This window comes from Trichoderma aggressivum (genome assembly GCF_033847375.1).
Source record: "Trichoderma aggressivum f. europaeum strain CBS 100526 chromosome Unknown scaffold_009, whole genome shotgun sequence".
In the NCBI taxonomy this organism is placed as follows: domain Eukaryota; kingdom Fungi; phylum Ascomycota; class Sordariomycetes; order Hypocreales; family Hypocreaceae; genus Trichoderma; species Trichoderma aggressivum.
Genome location: NW_026946375.1, coordinates 437,469 through 454,104, shown reverse-complemented (window position 1 = coordinate 454,104; position 16,636 = coordinate 437,469). Strand labels below are relative to the sequence as shown.

Here is a 16,636-nt window from a genome sequence, read left to right as displayed (position 1 = left end):
TGAACAGCATTGATGATTCTCGAGTGTCCTGTCAACCAAAAATACATACAACGTACCCCAATCACTTGCTAGTCCCAAAACAGGGCCTGCAGCACACCCGGGTTGTGGGCTTGCCTCCTTTAATAATTCCAACCCCAACGAGCTCATCTCAAAACCAAACCTCTTGAGACAAAGTCCGCATTCCCTCTTCTCCCTTCCGGCTGCCTCTTTTTTTTTCCTTTCATCTCATCTATTCACTGTATTTCTTCCCTCTTGCTCCAGCTCCGAAGCACTTTTATCCTTTTTAGTCGCATCATCAACTGCGCCTAGTGCTCAACTAGCTTTCCATCTTCAAGCCTCCTGTCTGTCCAACAAGCCGAAAACCCCACGCCGCACAGCCAACGGCAATTCCTGTCTCGATTTTTCCTCTCCTTCATCCTCACGAACCTCGACGAGAAAACAGCATTATATCAAAATGGCGGAAGCAAACAGTGGCAGCTGGTCGGCCTTCCTCAAGGTAAATCACCAACTCCCCTCAATTGCGCAAAACACAAGATCGATGTCTCTCTTTTCTAACCATCGAACCCCGGCAGTCCATCGCCTCCTTCAATGGCGATCTCTCTTCCCTGACCGCCCCTCCCTTCATCCTCTCGTCCCAGTCCCTCACCGAGTTCTCCTCCTACTGGGCCACCCACCCGCCCATCCTCACTGCCGCCGCGGCAGAGGCCGATGCCGCCAAGCGCGCCATGCTGGTCCTCAAGTGGTTCCTCTCCACCCTCAAGCACCAGTACGCCAGCCGCAGCGAGCAGTTTGGCAACGAGAAGAAGCCCCTCAACCCTTTCCTCGGCGAGCTCTTCCTCGGCAGCTGGAACGACGAGGCGGGCAAGACGACGCTCATCTCCGAGCAGGTCAGCCACCACCCGCCCGCGACGGCCTACTGCGTGCGCAACGACAAGACGGGCATACAGCTCGAGGGCTACAACGCGCAAAAGGCCACCTTCAAGAGCACAATCATCGTCAAGCAGATTGGCCACGCCGTGCTCACCGTCCCCATCGGCGAGAACAGGGAGCTGGAGCGCTACCTCATCACCCTGCCCTCCCTCCACATCGAGGGCCTCATCTTCGGCGCCCCCTTTGTCGAGCTCGACGGCTCGAGCACAATCGTCAGCTCCAGCGGCTACACCGCCAAGATCGACTACAGCGGAAAGGGCTGGCTGTCCGGTAAGAAGAACACAGTCATCGCCTCCGTCTACCCCACCGGCGACGAAAAGGACGTCCTCTACAACGTGACGGGCCAGTGGACCAAGGAATTCGAAATCTACCAAGGCCCCGCCAAGAAGAACTCCAAGTCCACGCTCGTGGCCACCTACGACGCCGCCGGCACCGAGCAGACCAAGCTCGCCCTCGCAGACCTCGACAAGCAGCACCCGCTCGAGTCCCGCCGCGCCTGGAGCAAGGTCGCCGAGGCCATCCAAAAGGGCGACATGGACGCCGTCTCCGTCGAGAAGACCAAGATCGAGCAGGCCCAGCGAACCCAGCGCTCCAAGGAGACCGCCGACGGCCAGCCCTGGGAGCGGAGGTACTTCAACGCCGTCGCCGAGGACGAGACCCTCGCGCTGCTGGGCAAGGCCGCCGGCGTGCCCCTCGACGGCGACAAGGACAAGACGGGCGGCCTGTGGAGATTCGACGCCGCCAAGGCGGCCAAGGCAGACGCCGAACAGCTCAGCGACGAGCAGGTTGCGCAGATCGAAACAACGCTCTTGGGTCAGTAAACTCGACCTATGAGCAAGATACAATAGACGGCGCGTTTCGATTTCTATATATACTCCTATATATATGCGACAACAAAAAAAAAATAGGGCATCAAACGGCAAAAAGAAGCACTGCGACGGCTCAATTAAGAACCGAGCGGGCTTAGGCGAAATATTACGGGACCTTTTTGGATGTGTTTTTGTGTGAAGGCGGAAGGGATTAAATGAGGCATGATGGATGGGTCACTACTAGCCACCTTTTTGAGTACACCATGGTTTTCACGGAGAGTTAAACATTTTTAATGTAGAGATGAAGATTACTTTTTTTTTCTTTTGGATTTTCAACCATTGAATTCTGTCAACTTTTTTTTGGTATCATTTCTTTCTTTTTTTCATCATTTTGCCGACCAGTTCGCGGTACCCTTTTCCCTTCAAATATACCAAATTGGTACGTAGAGCATTCTAGAGGTGTAGGTAGGAATACTACAAAATATTTGGAACGCTTGGTTCGTCCTCACGATGTACTCTCAAAGCAATGTCCCATTGACAAGCAAAGCAAGCGACATTTAGAGCTGGTTGGCGGTGTTGAAGTCCTTGAGAGCCTCGGCAACACGCTTGGACATGGTCTTCTCACCCTCGCGGACCCAGACACGGGGCTATGCAGCAGTTAGTCATTGGGCTCGATGAATTGTCTCGCAGGTAGCAGTGGATAACTTACGTCGAAGAACTTCTTGTTGGGCTTGTCATCACCATCGGGGTTGCCAATGGCAGTCAGGAGGTAGTCCTTCTTGTTGAGGACGTAGTCGCGGATACCGGACAGGTAGGCGAACTGCATGTCGGTGTCCATGTTGACCTTGACGACACCGTAGCTAATGGCCTCGAGGTACTCCTGCTTGGAGGAGCCGGAGCCGCCGTGGAAGACGAAGAAGACGGGCTTGTCGTTCTCGGCCTTGATGGCGGCCTTGACGTGGGCCTGGTGCTTGCCGAGCAGCTCGGGGTGGAGCTTGACGTTGCCGGGCTTGTAGACACCGTGGACGTTGCCGAAGCCAGCGGCGATGGAGAAGTAGGGGGAGATGGGGGAGAGGGTGTTGTAGATGCTGAGGATGTCCTCGGGCTGGGTGTAGAGGGAGTTGTTGTCGACATCCTCGTTGTTGACGCCGTCCTCCTCGCCACCAGTGATGCCAATCTCCATCTCGAGCCACTGCTTCATGGGAGCAGCGCGCTTCAGGTACTTGGCGGTGGTCTCGATGTTCCAGTCAACAGGCTCCTCAGACAGATCAATCATGTGAGAAGAGAAGAGAGGCTCGCCGGTAGCCTTGAAGTAGGCCTCATCGGCAGTGAGCATGCCATCGAGCCAAGGGAGGAGCTTCTTGGCGCAGTGGTCGGTGTGAAGGACGACGGGAATGCCGTAGGCGGGGGCAATGGATCGGATGTAGTTGGCGCCGGCGATGGCACCGGCGATGGAGGCAGCCTGGTCAGCGTTGTCGACACCCTGTTTTGCGAGTTAGCGATTTCGTCTTGGAGTGAGTACGCGCAGTTGAAATCCAGCGGTTCAATGAGGTTTTTTTCCCCATACCTTTCCGGCGAAGTAAGCGGCACCACCCTGGGACATTTGCAGGATGATGGGGGACTTGGCATCGCGAGCAGCCTCAAGAGAAGCAACGACGGTGGAGGAGGAGGTGACGTTCTGAATTAGACGCTTGGTTAGCTGCCAATCCCTCTGGAAGGGGGGCCAACGAGAGGCTCGTTTTTAAACTTACGATGGCGGGAATGGCAAACTTGTGCTCGCGAGCGTACTCAAACAGTCTCAGGACGTCATCGCCGACGATGACACCGGTCTTGCGGCTCAGGACTTCGGTAGCACCCATTTTTGCGAGGTTTTGAAGTTGATTGTACTAAAGCAAGGTCGTAGGAGAGCAGAGAATCTGAGTTCTGCAAAGTTGCGGGAGGACAGGTCAGCAATGGAGACGTCGTAATAAATACGATTTGGTCGGTGAAGGATTAAATGAGAATGGAAGAGAAAAGAATGGAAGCGGATTTGCTGAATGGTAATTGCTACTCGTAAGAGCGCGGGGTTTTTCAACCTCGAGGCACGGCGTAATTGAGTTATCGATAATCAGGGCCAAGGAGGGGCAGCTCCGTTGACGGATGGGACAAGCTGCGAGATTTGCTCCCAATGCCGGACCTGAGTGGCTCACGGCTCGTCGAAAGCGCAAATCAGCGTGTCACAGGTGGAGATGCCATTGGGCGGCGAGTTTCCATTCCATTTGATGCAGTGCATTGTAATGTAATAGGCCTCGTGCTGTCGTCCTGTCGCCGCGTCCAGTCAAATCCAATTGTCATCTGGTCTGGCCACCGCAATCGCCATCACCGGGTCGCCCGTCTCGGATTGACGATTGCGCTCGTGTTGCCCCTAATCCTGCTTCTCCCAGCTCGTCTCCATCATTCGATGTCCCATCGCGCAACGGACGGATGCTCTGCCGTTTTTGCAGCTGCTGAGAAGACATCATGGTGGGGCTGATGCGCCGATGGAGGGGCAGCATGGGATGTGTGAGGGGCAAAAAAATCAAAGGGCAGAAAACAGGGCCGAAAACAGGGGCTGTGGTGAGAGAGAGGGAGTGAGAGACTTACAGGGGCTGCTGCGATAAGCAATTGGGCGTCGGTGTGTCGGGAACAGATGAAGATGGAGGAAGAAGAAGAAAAGAAAAGAGAAGAGAAGAAAAAGAAGATGGCGATGGCGATGGCAGATCTGAGGTAGATGTAGAAACTAAGAGGGGACGGGCGGGGCGCTGGCAATAGCTCCCAATCGTGTGACCTCAGAGCTGCTCCTCTTTGCCGGCAGCTTCTTCCTGTCGTAGCCGAAGCTTCGGGAGAGAGCCACGGAAACATGCGGGACGAGGCTGCTTATGGAGTTTGATGGCGGCGGTTTTCGTTGGTTTGTTTATACTTTGTTGACCAGTCAGTCAATCACTTGGTTGTACTAATTGCATCAATGCTTATTTGCCCGGGTACGTATGATGTTCTAAGCTGAGCTCACCAGGACGCATTGCTCTGTTGTGTCTATTCACGCACGGCCACCACACATGTAGCAAAACATACAGGATTCACATCATATCTGCTCTTCTCTCTCTCTTATTCTCCTATTCTCATACTCTGCATGTCATCGCCATGATTGTGGATACTTGGAGTAGTCATTAATTTCAAGACGGGGCTTGCCGTCCCGATTTCTTCCAATGCAGGTACTTTTTGAGCCGGCCCGGCGCGGAAGCCATTCGGAACCGGACTCCTATAAGAGTGACCACATGGCCCTGTGCGCGGGTTGCGGGAATGCATACACCGCTTATTCAGACCGTCACTTCCGGAGATTGAAGTTATAAATTGTTATAAACTTGTGTATAATGCTGTGATGCGTTCAACACTTGGTGCTGATTGTATGAGCAGACATAGCCTCGGCCGACGATTTTGCCCCTGCTGCCGATGTTTCCCGCAGCTTCTTGGCAGTTGGGGTAATACGATATGACGACGGCATCTTGGCCTGTACGCTGAATTGGGGTCAAATATACGGTATTCCGAGCATCCAATATTCAATAAGCCGTGCTGCATGCCAACCAAGCTACGGGTTGATGCGAGTGCGAAGAGCATCATGCATGGCATAGGCAATGAGCACTAGTAGTCCATGAGAGACGGGGCCTCATGTGTAATAGTCGCATTTATATGATCAAATCCCACCATGAAGAAGAATGATAATTGTATTAGGTCATTATATGGTTTCTATTTCGCCGCTTATTGCCTATAGTACTTAGTATTTGCCATATTCTGCAAGATTGCTTGGCTCAGACATGTAGCGTCGTCTTGGTTGCTCTTGCACTCCTGCAGTATCAAGTGCCTGCTGATTACCTGATAAGCCCCACTGCCTGCAGCTGCCCTGGCGGGGTTGGAACTTCATCTCGTCTTGTTTTACTTGCATTTCTCACTCTCACAGTTAACGACCATCTACGAAGCCTTTGGTCTACTTGTTGTTCTCTCTGCAAATACATGTCCATGTCCATGTCCATGTCCATGTCCGTTTCATAATGCCGAACAGAGGCGGCAGAAATTCATCGGGCCCGTGGGGCCGCCTCAAGCCCGTGGAGCAAGACCCCCTGGAAAGCATCGGGCTCCCATCCAAGGGCGACACAAGGTGAATTGATTCATGGTCTATCCATACCTTGTACCACCAAAGACATGTCATTAACCACTACGTGTCAGGTTACTGGACCTCAAGACTCAAGAGAACTACTACACCAGGATAGTGGAGCGCTACATGACGTTTTGCTCCGATGCAGGTCAGCGGGACGAGCTGCTTCGGAGGTTCTCGTCACTGGAGATATCATCATCAAAACCAGCCTCTACTCCCAACAACTCTCGACCTGTTCTACCCACAGTTGATCATGAAAAGCTTCAGAACCCTGCCAACACCAAGGCTCTGTCCGATGTCATGGCGGCTCTACGAAAACTGAGAGAGGGCATCGTTGCCACGAAGCGGGCTGACGATTTCGCCGCACAGGCCTATCTTTTCTGCATTCGACTCTCCATATTAGTCAAGCATCCCGAATCCTATCACCCGGCTATCCTTCACCTGCTCCGCTCGGTTCACCCACAACAGCCCCTCACATCTGTCGAACTGCAAGAGGTAGTGGGCTACCTGGTGCTGGATACAGCTTGTCGGCGCGGGGAGCTGGCAGAAGCCTTTGCACTGCGACGGAGATATGACTTGAAGGACTCCAAAGTAAACGCGGCACTAACAGCATTGACCCATGATAACTACGTCGTGTTCCAGAAGGTGAAAAGAAGCGTAGACGGGCATCGAGCAAAGATTATGGAATGGGCAGAAGGCGATGTGAGAATGCACACACTCAAGTGCTTTGGGAGAACGTACATGTCGGTTGAGTTGGACTTTTTGGAAAAGACGACGGGCTCAAAGTGGCCAGACCTGAAGCAGGCTGACGGGGTTGGCTGGGACCTGGAGGGCAGCAAGGTGGTGATTCGCAAGGTCAGGGCACGGTGATGGCAGAGCACACCGAGGAGGCCATGGCGCCCTGAAATGTGGTGTTTTTCCCTAAACGCCCACGATGCTATGCCGGAGACGTGTGTGGGCTGGCATGTTTCTCCGACAGCTGTCGGTCAGCTGGCCCTCTCCAGAATGCCTCGATTGAAGCTCCAGTAATAGGGGATTCACCCACTACCCACCGTCGGGGGTCCATTATCAACCATTCACCTTGCCCTCGTAACGGGGCAGTCAACGATGGCCGTTTGAGTTGCGAAACGCTCTGGCCACGGATTAAATATCTCCAGGCGGTTAAGAATTTACTCAGTCACACATCTCAGCTTTCACTCCCACCCACCACCAAAGAGTCACGCACCTCTCTCCACCACAACCTTTTACATCCCTGCATCTCATAGCAGAAACCACCTCGTCGATAGCTTTTCGCATCGTCGGCTTCTTGCTATGGCGCCGGCGAGAAAGAGGCCGAGAGCCGCGCAGTCCGATGATAAAACTGCGTCGGTGCTCCTCGCTGATTATCGCACCGCCTGGCTCCTCGCGTACGTATCCATTTCCATATTCCACCTAGCATCGTCTTGGTGACGTTGCTGCCGTTGTGCCCTTCTCTTCTTGTCCCATCGTCAGTCTTCAAAATAAGCAGCTTTGCCTATGCCACTCTTTCCCAACCATTAGCTAAAACTAACTAAAGAAACATGTACAGATCCGACGAGCCATCAGTTGAAATTATCTGCAACAACGAAACATTCAAGGTCCACACGAGTGTCCTCAAGCAGCATTCGGAGTACTTTGACACCTGCCTGTCCAAGCCATTCAGCGAGTCGGATGGCGTGGTTCGCTTTGATGATATCGAGCCTCGGTACTTGGCCTTTTACCTGGGAGTGGCATACAGCTACTCATCCATCATGCCGCACACGCCCCCGGCCCCCTCTAAGAATCCCGAGGCCAAGGCACAGCGCACGCCTCTCCGAGACTATATAGAAGTATATAAGCTATGTGATCGGTTTCTAAGCACTCAAATGGGCGAGTTTATTCTCAAGTGCATTAAGACGAGCATTGGAGACGGGCACCGCGCCTTGTTTCGCTCGTTTGCGGATGAGGAACAGCAAAAGGCGCTGATGCGAGATTTCGCGGACGGATACGAGGCGCTGGAGCACGGTCATGCGATGCAAAAGGAGCTGTCGGAGCTCGTTATAGAGTATTTTGTCGAGGGCATCTCGTATGAGGCTTGGGACAGCTATATGGAAGAGGTGATGCACAGGCCCAAGTTTGTGGCGCAGGTTTCCAAGGGATTTGCGAGGAAGTTGTCAGAAGCCATGTCGGCGAGATCCAAGATCAAGCGCAAAGAGCTTAGCGGCCCATGAGAAAAGAGTTATGGGGATTGGAGAGAAGTTTGCTAAGGCGACGTGAGACGGTGAGCTTCATCATCTGTTGTTGCTCGCAGTGAATACTAACCGCGAGGCGGAGTGAAGGCTGAGGGGTTGAAGAGATGAAGCTAAGCTTTCTGCAGTGGATTTGGCGAAGGGTTTTTGTGATTTTCTGACATGGAATGGCCAGCTTGGGTTGCTTGGTGAGCAGCTAGGAGAGCAGTATTGATACAGGTTCTTATTACTCGCGAAGGCGAGTTAAGCATGGCAGAACTTTGCCCTCGAGTGCTAGGTTTGCGATGCACAGCGGATAGAGCCTGGCTTTTGTTTTTTATGTATTTATGAATTAAAAAAAAAGACAATGTATGGGAAAACACGCATTCGAGGATGTGAAACTGTAATGAAGTTGGCGATGAGGCCATGTATGCCTTCAATTTCTCCGCCACAGCGGATGTGTATATGTATATGTATGAATGCCAGGCTCAAAAAACTCCGTTCCCCAATTCCCTTTCAGTCCATCAAACAAAAGAAAGACAGCAATGCCCAGCCAGTGTATCATATAAAACTCCCATGTATGCTTCGCTCAAGGGGCAGCCTCAGCCCTGATGCAGAACCCCCCCCCCCCCCCCAAAACCCCTCGACATTTCTGTGCAATAATATCTCCTCAACTTCATTTTTGTTGATTCTTTTGTTGCTTTGGTGGTTACCGTTTGCCATACTCGGCAACGCCCTTTTCCAAATCCTCGAGGCTCTCGCGCCCGCCGTACAAGTTCTCCATCATGCGCTGCCTCTCGGCGGAGTCGTGCTCGAGGGCGAGGGCGGTTTCGCGGCGGTGGGCGCGGGTGATGTCGAAGTAGGATTTGGAGGCGTAACCGACGGCGGTGATGACGACGGCAGTTTTGAGCCTTTTTTTACGTATTAATTAGCATTATGATTATTATTATTTTTTGTTTTTGTTTCTGTTTTTGTTTGTTTTTGTTTTTGTTTTTGTTTTGTTGTTTGCTTTGTTGGGATGGGATATGGAGGGATGTGAGAGAGAGAGATTGGTCGAGTGCTTACCAGCGTCGGATCGGGGCTCGGCGCGGCGATGGGCGGAGATGTGGCAAAAAGGGCGGGTGCACTCTCGCGGCGGTTGAGAAGCCTCTGACTGTTGGATTCATTGTTTGTCGAGTTATGTGATTTATGAAATAGAGGCGAGTGTGTTTTTTTGCAACAGTTGAAGCGAGAGTGTTTGCTGGTATTAACGTGGTGTTGTTGTGTTGCGTGTGGTATGTTGGTGATGGTTGCAGCAGCTTCAAGTGATCAAGAGAGAGAGCTTCGTCTAGATTTATTCCGTAGCTTACGCCACCCAGTCTATATTCCAAAAAAAAGAGAAGAAAGAAGAGTGGCTCAGCCTCCTTAAAGAACCAACCTCTGAGCAAGTAAAACAAGAAAAAAAAATCATGTGAGTGTGCCCCCGGGAACTAAAACTTGTGTCCATGGGTAACAATTTCCCTCCGTCACATTTGGCGGCTTGGGCATGTGCTGCCATAATAGTACGAGTAGAGCCACTTTGTCGAACCATCCATTTAGAGCGAGATTGGGAAATTAGCCGCGGCGTCCGATTCGACGGAAGAACGCGGGGAGGGTGGCATCTGGATGGGCGGAACCTTTGTGGGGATGCTTGGTCCGAGGTTATGAGAGGCTGTTTTTGTTTTTTTCATGTACGAGGCAATATAGAGGAGACGTGATGTTACAGCATGTTACATGGCCGAGTCTTACATACATGTACGAGTAGTTGTCGGTGTGCGTGTGTGGGAAGAGTGAGAGAGTGAGAGTGAGAGTGAGGTTGCTGTAAGCTGCTGGAATGTATGAGTGAGTTGAGACTGGCCGCATCCATGCATCATGCATGTGTTGTCTGTCACATCTTGATTTGAAAACCTCTCTCTCAGGCCATACAACATCAACTACCTAAGCATCATCTCTCTCCGGCACTTGGTCCGCAGAGGTTGTCTCTGTTGTCTTGCCGCTTACGACCATGTGGTTGCAGTCTTGCATGCCCATCGCCTGATTTCCCCTGGCGGTGCGCCAACAATCGTGTGACGGACCACACGCCGGAAATCCCCCCTTTCCCGGCGTCCGAATCCTCCAGCTATTTTGCTGCAGAATTCTTTCGCTTCGTGCAAACTGATATAACGACATTTTGAAAAAAAAACATATTGAAATGGTATTACTGTTGTTGTTGTAATTATTAGCGATGCTCTCTGAATGCCGTCAATTACCGGCTGCCCGGATTTTACCGCTCTCGTTCAAACACACAGACCACCGCAAACGGGCTTTCCATGTTGTCCCTTCGGCAATCCAAAAGTTCCCTCTTCCTCATAGCCGAACCGAGCACAGCCAGCTAAAACTAATGGAACAGTGAAAAAGAAGAAAAGAAGAAAAGACTCACGATTCGCTAATTATATACTCAACACACACTCTCAATGCTGTGGCAGCCCATCGTCTCCGTGCTTCTGCCTCATGTCCCTCCATAACGGACCTCTGGCTGCCGTCCCAACGCCGCCAACATATCCAATGTCTTTATCCAGATCCAAGCCTTTAATGAGGCCAATTGGTTTGGGCACCAGGTCGGGACTCTCCTTGCTGTCGCCTTGATCCGGCTCGTCGTCACCATCATCATCGTGTTCATGACTCGGGTCGCCCAGCAGCGGATACTTGTCCAGCCACTCTTGCCAGACCTCGTCACACTGCTCACTACCTCGGCAAGGCACCCTCTCGAAGCACTTCTCCCCGTCCAGCAGCCAGTAATGCAGAAGCACTGCTGGGAGCAATTCGGCCACGATCCACGGCTTCCACGCCCAGCCGCGCCGCATCATGTGCGTGCCGTCGTGGCGTCGCCAGAGCTCAGTCGTCAGCAAGAAACGCATGATGCATGCTTCCTGCGTCCATGGCAGCGGCTCGTCAGCCTGTTGAAGAGGCTTCAGAGTCCGATGGACAACCATCTCGGCGTAATCGCCATCCGATCTTGCCGTGTCTAACCTCTCGGTGAGGCTGCGGAACCGAGGCATCGTCACGGAGAGCGTTTCTCGCAGGCGGGACTCCATGGAAAAGTTGACATGGTTCTTTTGGCAGAGATGTCGAAAATCGAGATACGCTTCTCTCACGGGTGGCGAGGTAGCAAAGGCTTCAATCGACTGCGCCTTGAGTAGCACATCGCTCTGCCTTTCGACGGAGGGCCATATCCGTGTAGCCGCGAGGTAGGCAAAGTGCGTCTGGATGTCCTTTACCAGAATGTCGTCCACGCTTCGTTCCCTGTCACCCAGCAGGTAGTCGGGCAAGTGGAAGCGGCTCGTCTTGAAGACGTTGCAGCAGCGCAACACGCACTCTCCATTGCCGCATAGTGTCTGAGAGGGAAGAGGCCGGCCGTGCGAATACTGCTCTTCCCGGCGTCGTCTCTCGTCTCGTTCTCGACGGCGGAGTGTGAGAGCCACGGGACTGGGAGGCGAAGAGGAGATGCGGTCGCTGCTAGGTGGCGTGCTCATTGTGTAAAACTGGATAAGAACGGTAGGGCTTTGGTACTTGTTTCCACATACAAGTGAAGCTTCTCCTAGCTCACTTTATACTCCTGTAGAGAAACCGCCACATGGGGATGGACGTAGACATGGCGAGGCCGCATCCGGCACATGCTCTGCACCCTGCGTGTTCGGCGACGGCAAAGTACACAGACGGCTTGAACATGTAGCCCTGCTTGCAAACGAGACTCCAAGTCATTATGAGGCAGCCTTGCCCGTTGCTCTCTCTGAAGGTGGTGAATAGATGCGAAGAAGAGAAGTCGTAGGGAGACGAGTTGCGTTGCATTGTGTTGAGGCCAACGGCGTACTAGAGCCGCCAAACAGGAACTCCCGCCAAACTTTAATTCTCGTGGCGTGTGCTCTGTAACAAGAGTCTCCTGTAGATTGCCGTTTGGATGGTTGAGAATCTGAGGATGCGGGCGGGTACTTGTGCTGCTCCTGTTTGGCCTGACGTGGAATTGACTACCCTCTACGAGATGCATTCACCATGTGTCCATGTATAGATGAAGAAGCTTCTTAACCCATGTATTCATCGAGCTAGAAAAATTAGATGATCAAAAAAGAAACAAGAACAGATTCACCACAGATATCCCCTGCATTTACGGCTCCTGCACAAACACCTGGCCATATCCCCAGCACTCGCACCCTCCATGCCGCCCCCATCCTCCGTCACCCCATCCACATAATCAAAGGTCAACTCCTCCCCACGAGGAATGTCGCGAATCGCAAACAGCGCAAGGTCGTGAATGTGCTTGTCGGCGTGGTCGCCCACACGCGCAAAGATGCGCAGGTTGGGCTCGCACGAGTGGTTGATGAAGCGCGTCGGGCCCGAGAGGAACTCGCCGTCGACCTCGAGCGGCGGGCCCTTGAGGCGCGGGTCCAGCGACTCCGGGTGGGTGAACTTGTCGAGGGCGAAGAGGTAGACGTCCTTGCGCTGGGAGACGGCCGAGGCGGCGCGGCGGCAGTCGGCTTCGGCGGAGGTGATGATTTCGCCGAGGTAGCGGTCGACGAACTGGCCCTTTTTGATGGCCACTTGGGTGCGGACTCCTGGTTCTAGGGGTCAGCGGGCACGCTCAAAGAAAAAGAGGCCGATGGGTAACCACGTAAACGTACCCCATCCCCTGTCGTCGGTGCGAAAGATTTGCAGCGGAATGGTTCGCCCACGCTCAACCACCCTGTTGGGGCAGTCTTTGGAGCATGAGCAGCCGGCGTGGCACTCGTACAGCGGCTCCTTGGAGTTGAGCATCTTGGACCGTAAAAGCCCTGCCTTGGCCCCGTGGGCGTGATACGCATACGCCTTTCTCTTCTGCTTGACCCCGTCCTTTGGTCCACCACCATTGGCTCCATTCGCGTAAATGTCCCCGTCCTCGTCGCTGCTGCTGCCCTCTTGGTCCCCCAGGTCGGCCAGGCAGAGGCATCCCATGTACTGGCACTCGCCGTCGCTCTCGCAGGAGCACCCGCTGCGGAAACTATCCTCAGCCGGCTCGACGCCCTGGCCCAGGACCATGCGGTCGATGAAGCGGAAGTTGGGCGGGATGACGGCCTGGTCCTTTGCGTTGACGATGGTGACGGGGGTGTTTTGGTGGATGGGAAAGGCGCGGAGCTGGCAGAAGTGGCAAGAGGCTTTTTCGGCGGCGTGTTCCTGTTTTGATGGTTAGAATGTGTTTTTGGTGGTGATTTCTTGAGGTGAAGTGGCGGAGAGGTGATTCTCGTCTCTTTTGTTTGCATGTCATTACGCGCCTTACCGGCTGGTCGTGGGAGAAAAAGTGTTGGCTTGTGATGGCCTCCATGGCTGTTGGCTGTCTTGTTGCTCTCTTCACTTGACGGATATGTTTTGTGAGATATCGTGTCTTGTCATGAAATGGATGAGTTGGTCATTGAGCATGACCTCTAGCATCTGAGTTGCGGCGGGAGGTGGATGCGGATTTGGAGATGCAGATGGATGCTAAAACGAATGAATGAATGACGCTATCACGGACGGCTGACGTTCAAGGCATTGGATGAAGAGTGAATGTGCATTATGCGAATGAAGGCGTGTAGTATGGAGGATTGCCAGCAAATTGCCACTTGACCGTTCAATTTCGACCTAACCTGGAGCTCTCGGTGAGGCACCCAAATCACGGTGAGCTCGGTGACAAGGCCTTGCTTGTTAGTGGATCATTTCTTATTGAATTTTGCTTGGCTACTGATCCACCTGCAAGGGAGAGAAAAGGTCAAGTGTCATGCATGTCAATTACGCGCAGATGCTCTACGGTACGGGTAGATAGTCTAATCTGTCTATGTATCTATGCAATGAGGATGTGTACCTACTCGTAGATGATTCCCAACGAACCATCTACATCTACAACTACATTAGCACTGCATCTAGTAGATGGTACCTATAGACAACATCTCAAATGATGAAATACGCTCTTTTGTGCCTTGGAACAATCGAGCACTACGTCAACGCGGGCACCGTGGAAGCTTTTATTATGGAATCGCGCCGCCACCAAGAACGCATGGAAGCATCATCATCATCAGCCTCTCATCAATGGCTTGCGTTCCTCGTCTCTGCTTGATGAATCAGCACATCATCTACAAACTACTTCGCATACTCGTAATCCCTTTGAGGGCGAATCGGTCCATCCAAAGTATCTTCCTAGGATTGTGGCTAATTAAATCGCCACAAATTCAGAGTACATCAGCTGCTGCTAAAATCGGCCTCGAGGGTAAGTCTTAAAATTGAAGCGGATACAGGTACCTACTTGGGTTGGACCATTCCGCACTTGATGGGATACGAGGAATCTGGCCGAGTAGCGCTGCACCATCTTTCCACAGGCTCTTGTTGGCCCTGAAGCTTCAGTGGATGCGTTCGTTGGGTTCGGTTCAGTGGGCGGATACGGCGGGCCCTTCGCCTGGGGCTTTCGCTGACAAACGGGGCCCGGGCTTGAGCTTCAGCGGATCGATCCATTGATCTCGTTTGGCACGTGTAAATGGCCATCCATCTTTGCTTCTCTCTCTCTCTCCCATCTTGCCTTGTCTCGTATTCACCAGCTCTTCTTTATCGTATCATCTCATCATCTACATAGTATTCATTCAATCGCAATTCATCAACTGATTCTTCTGCACTGCAACTGCTCTCCTCCCGCTGCAGATACCCCGGAGATGCACCTCGTCGGCGTTTAATACCTTGTCTCTCTTATTCCCCCGAACCCCGGTCCTGTGTCTCCTCCAACAAAACACACCTCCAGTCAAACACACTTCGGCTCGACATCCATCCCAAAAAGCTTTTCCCCCACTGGCCTGGCCCAAAAGGATACACCCTCACAGCCACACAGAGTTGCGCTGGTGCAGCGCCAGTCAGCTGCGCCGTTTCCCGACAAGCTCCAACCCGGCCGGTCGTTTGTCCCGCAGTTGGACCAAGAACCAAAAAGGGCTTCAGAGAGGCTGAGGCTCCCGTTCCGTTGACTCTTCGCTGCCTTGGCTTCTTTTTCTTTGTCTCCCTTTATTTTTAATTCTATCTAGTTCTTGCCCTTGTTCTTATTCTGCTCTACTCCCGTGTCTGGCATCCGCAGCCAGATCTGGTATGGCGTTGGCCAGCTCTCCGTCCACCCTCTCGTTGCGAAGCGTTGCCAGCTGAGACGCCACAAGCAAAGCAAAGCAAAGCAAAGCAAAGCAAAGCAAAGCAAGGCTCAGCAAAACCATCAACCCCACCCCAGGGCGACATCATGGTGCGCAAAAATATCCTTTACTCTTCTCGATCTACCCCCTTTATTACAAGTGCTAACCGCGATGCGCTCTTCCTTCAGGGCTGTTGCTTCTCTCGTTCCGCGGGTCCAAACTCGCCCTATCCCGGAGGCGTCCCCGATGCCTCCTCTCGCGCCATCAATCCGCCGCCCTTGACCTTGCCCGAGGGAATCATATCCGGCAACCCGCAAGCCGCCGCCCTGAGCCATCACCACCGCCGCCGCCGGGACCCTCGCCCTCTCGACCAGCACATCAACAGGCCGCTGCGCCGCCACCGATGGACGTCCACCCAGCGAGTGTGGACTCGCCGTGACCTCGTCAAGGAGCGCGCCGAGTTCTTCGACACCAGAGTCGTCTGCCGGCCCGAGATCTGGCAGACGCTGCATGCCGCGCTGCAGGTGCTGTGGGACGCCAACCCGGAGGATTCCCAGGACGAGGACAATGCCCTGGCTACGGCCCAGACCATTCTCACGGCCGCCGAGATCTCCCTGCCGACGGGCAACCTCGTCAACGGTGCGTACGACGCCCTGGGCAACCTGTATGCGCTGCCCGAATGGGTCGTGGCCGACCCGGACAACCTGGCGGACGACCGAGACCCGGATGCAAAGGGCGACGGGTCGACTGCGGGCGAAGAAACCGCCGGAGAGGATGACGACGACGCTGACTCGGAAGAGGCCGAGAGGAGGAGGGAGGAAAAGGGCAAGGGAGTGCTGGACGAGCGGGAGATGGTCACTTTCCGCGCGCGGCTGAGCGAGACGGGCCGGGACATTAAAGTCACCGTGGCCAAAACAGACAGCGTGCGGAGTGTCATTAAGAAGGTTACGGAGCAGTCAACAGTGGGTTTTTCTTTGCTTTGTCGCCGTGTCATCGTTTTCTTGTATTGGTCGGCTAACACTTGCACTTGACAGCTTCCCCCAGACAAGAAAATCCGCCTGGCCTACATGGGCAAGATGCTCAAGGAAAACACTTCTCTCGAAGCCCAGGGCTGGCACGCCGGCCACGTTATAAACGCCTTGGTTTTCAACAGATAACACTCCATCCTACTCCTACTACTTCCTCCTCCTCTTAACCTTCTCATCCTCTTTCACTGAGAATTCTTCACTTTCTTAATTCACATATTCTATTTCCTTTGGCCTTGTCTGGATAATACCCCATATCTTCTTTCTTCTTTCTTCTCCTTTCTTCTTTCTTCTTCAACGCTGCCAAATTGGAGTTCTA

The 16,636-nt window shown here is 53.2% G+C and overlaps 8 protein-coding genes across 8 annotated transcripts; 4 read left to right on the top strand and 4 right to left on the bottom strand.

Annotated features, from left to right (window-relative positions):
* Positions 1-454: 454 nt before the first annotated feature.
* On the top strand, positions 455-1,751 carry Triagg1_3259 (uncharacterized protein; the record flags this gene model as incomplete). The annotated part of the gene is made up of 2 exons (XM_062897532.1): positions 455-496; positions 573-1,751. 2 exons carry the CDS (start codon positions 455-457, stop codon positions 1,749-1,751), a joined length of 1,221 nt encoding a protein of 406 aa, XP_062757783.1.
* Positions 1,752-2,296: 545 nt separating this feature from the next.
* Triagg1_3258 (uncharacterized protein) lies at positions 2,297-3,598 on the bottom strand (the record flags this gene model as incomplete). Its single annotated transcript, XM_062897530.1, has 4 exons — positions 2,297-2,386; positions 2,449-3,222; positions 3,307-3,417; positions 3,491-3,598. 4 exons carry the CDS (start codon positions 3,596-3,598, stop codon positions 2,297-2,299), a joined length of 1,083 nt encoding a protein of 360 aa, XP_062757782.1.
* Positions 3,599-5,803: 2,205 nt separating this feature from the next.
* On the top strand, positions 5,804-6,777 carry Triagg1_3257 (uncharacterized protein; the record flags this gene model as incomplete). Its single annotated transcript, XM_062897529.1, has 2 exons — positions 5,804-5,910; positions 5,979-6,777. The coding sequence occupies 2 exons, from the start codon at positions 5,804-5,806 to the stop codon at positions 6,775-6,777; spliced, it is 906 nt and encodes a 301-aa protein (XP_062757781.1).
* Positions 6,778-7,218: 441 nt separating this feature from the next.
* Triagg1_3256 (uncharacterized protein) lies at positions 7,219-8,135 on the top strand (the record flags this gene model as incomplete). The annotated part of the gene is made up of 2 exons (XM_062897528.1): positions 7,219-7,313; positions 7,475-8,135. The coding sequence occupies 2 exons, from the start codon at positions 7,219-7,221 to the stop codon at positions 8,133-8,135; spliced, it is 756 nt and encodes a 251-aa protein (XP_062757780.1).
* Positions 8,136-8,841: 706 nt separating this feature from the next.
* On the bottom strand, positions 8,842-9,298 carry Triagg1_3255 (uncharacterized protein; the record flags this gene model as incomplete). The annotated part of the gene is made up of 2 exons (XM_062897527.1): positions 8,842-9,043; positions 9,198-9,298. 2 exons carry the CDS (start codon positions 9,296-9,298, stop codon positions 8,842-8,844), a joined length of 303 nt encoding a protein of 100 aa, XP_062757779.1.
* Positions 9,299-10,600: 1,302 nt separating this feature from the next.
* Triagg1_3254 (uncharacterized protein) lies at positions 10,601-11,662 on the bottom strand (the record flags this gene model as incomplete). Its single annotated transcript, XM_062897526.1, has 1 exon — positions 10,601-11,662. One exon carries the CDS (start codon positions 11,660-11,662, stop codon positions 10,601-10,603), a length of 1,062 nt encoding a protein of 353 aa, XP_062757778.1.
* A 512-nt stretch (positions 11,663-12,174) lies between these two features.
* Triagg1_3253 (uncharacterized protein) lies at positions 12,175-13,482 on the bottom strand (the record flags this gene model as incomplete). Its single annotated transcript, XM_062897525.1, has 4 exons — positions 12,175-12,229; positions 12,313-12,739; positions 12,806-13,334; positions 13,438-13,482. The coding sequence occupies 4 exons, from the start codon at positions 13,480-13,482 to the stop codon at positions 12,175-12,177; spliced, it is 1,056 nt and encodes a 351-aa protein (XP_062757777.1).
* A 1,917-nt stretch (positions 13,483-15,399) lies between these two features.
* Triagg1_3252 (uncharacterized protein) lies at positions 15,400-16,449 on the top strand (the record flags this gene model as incomplete). The annotated part of the gene is made up of 2 exons (XM_062897524.1): positions 15,400-16,254; positions 16,327-16,449. The coding sequence occupies 2 exons, from the start codon at positions 15,400-15,402 to the stop codon at positions 16,447-16,449; spliced, it is 978 nt and encodes a 325-aa protein (XP_062757776.1).
* Positions 16,450-16,636: the final 187 nt, after the last annotated feature.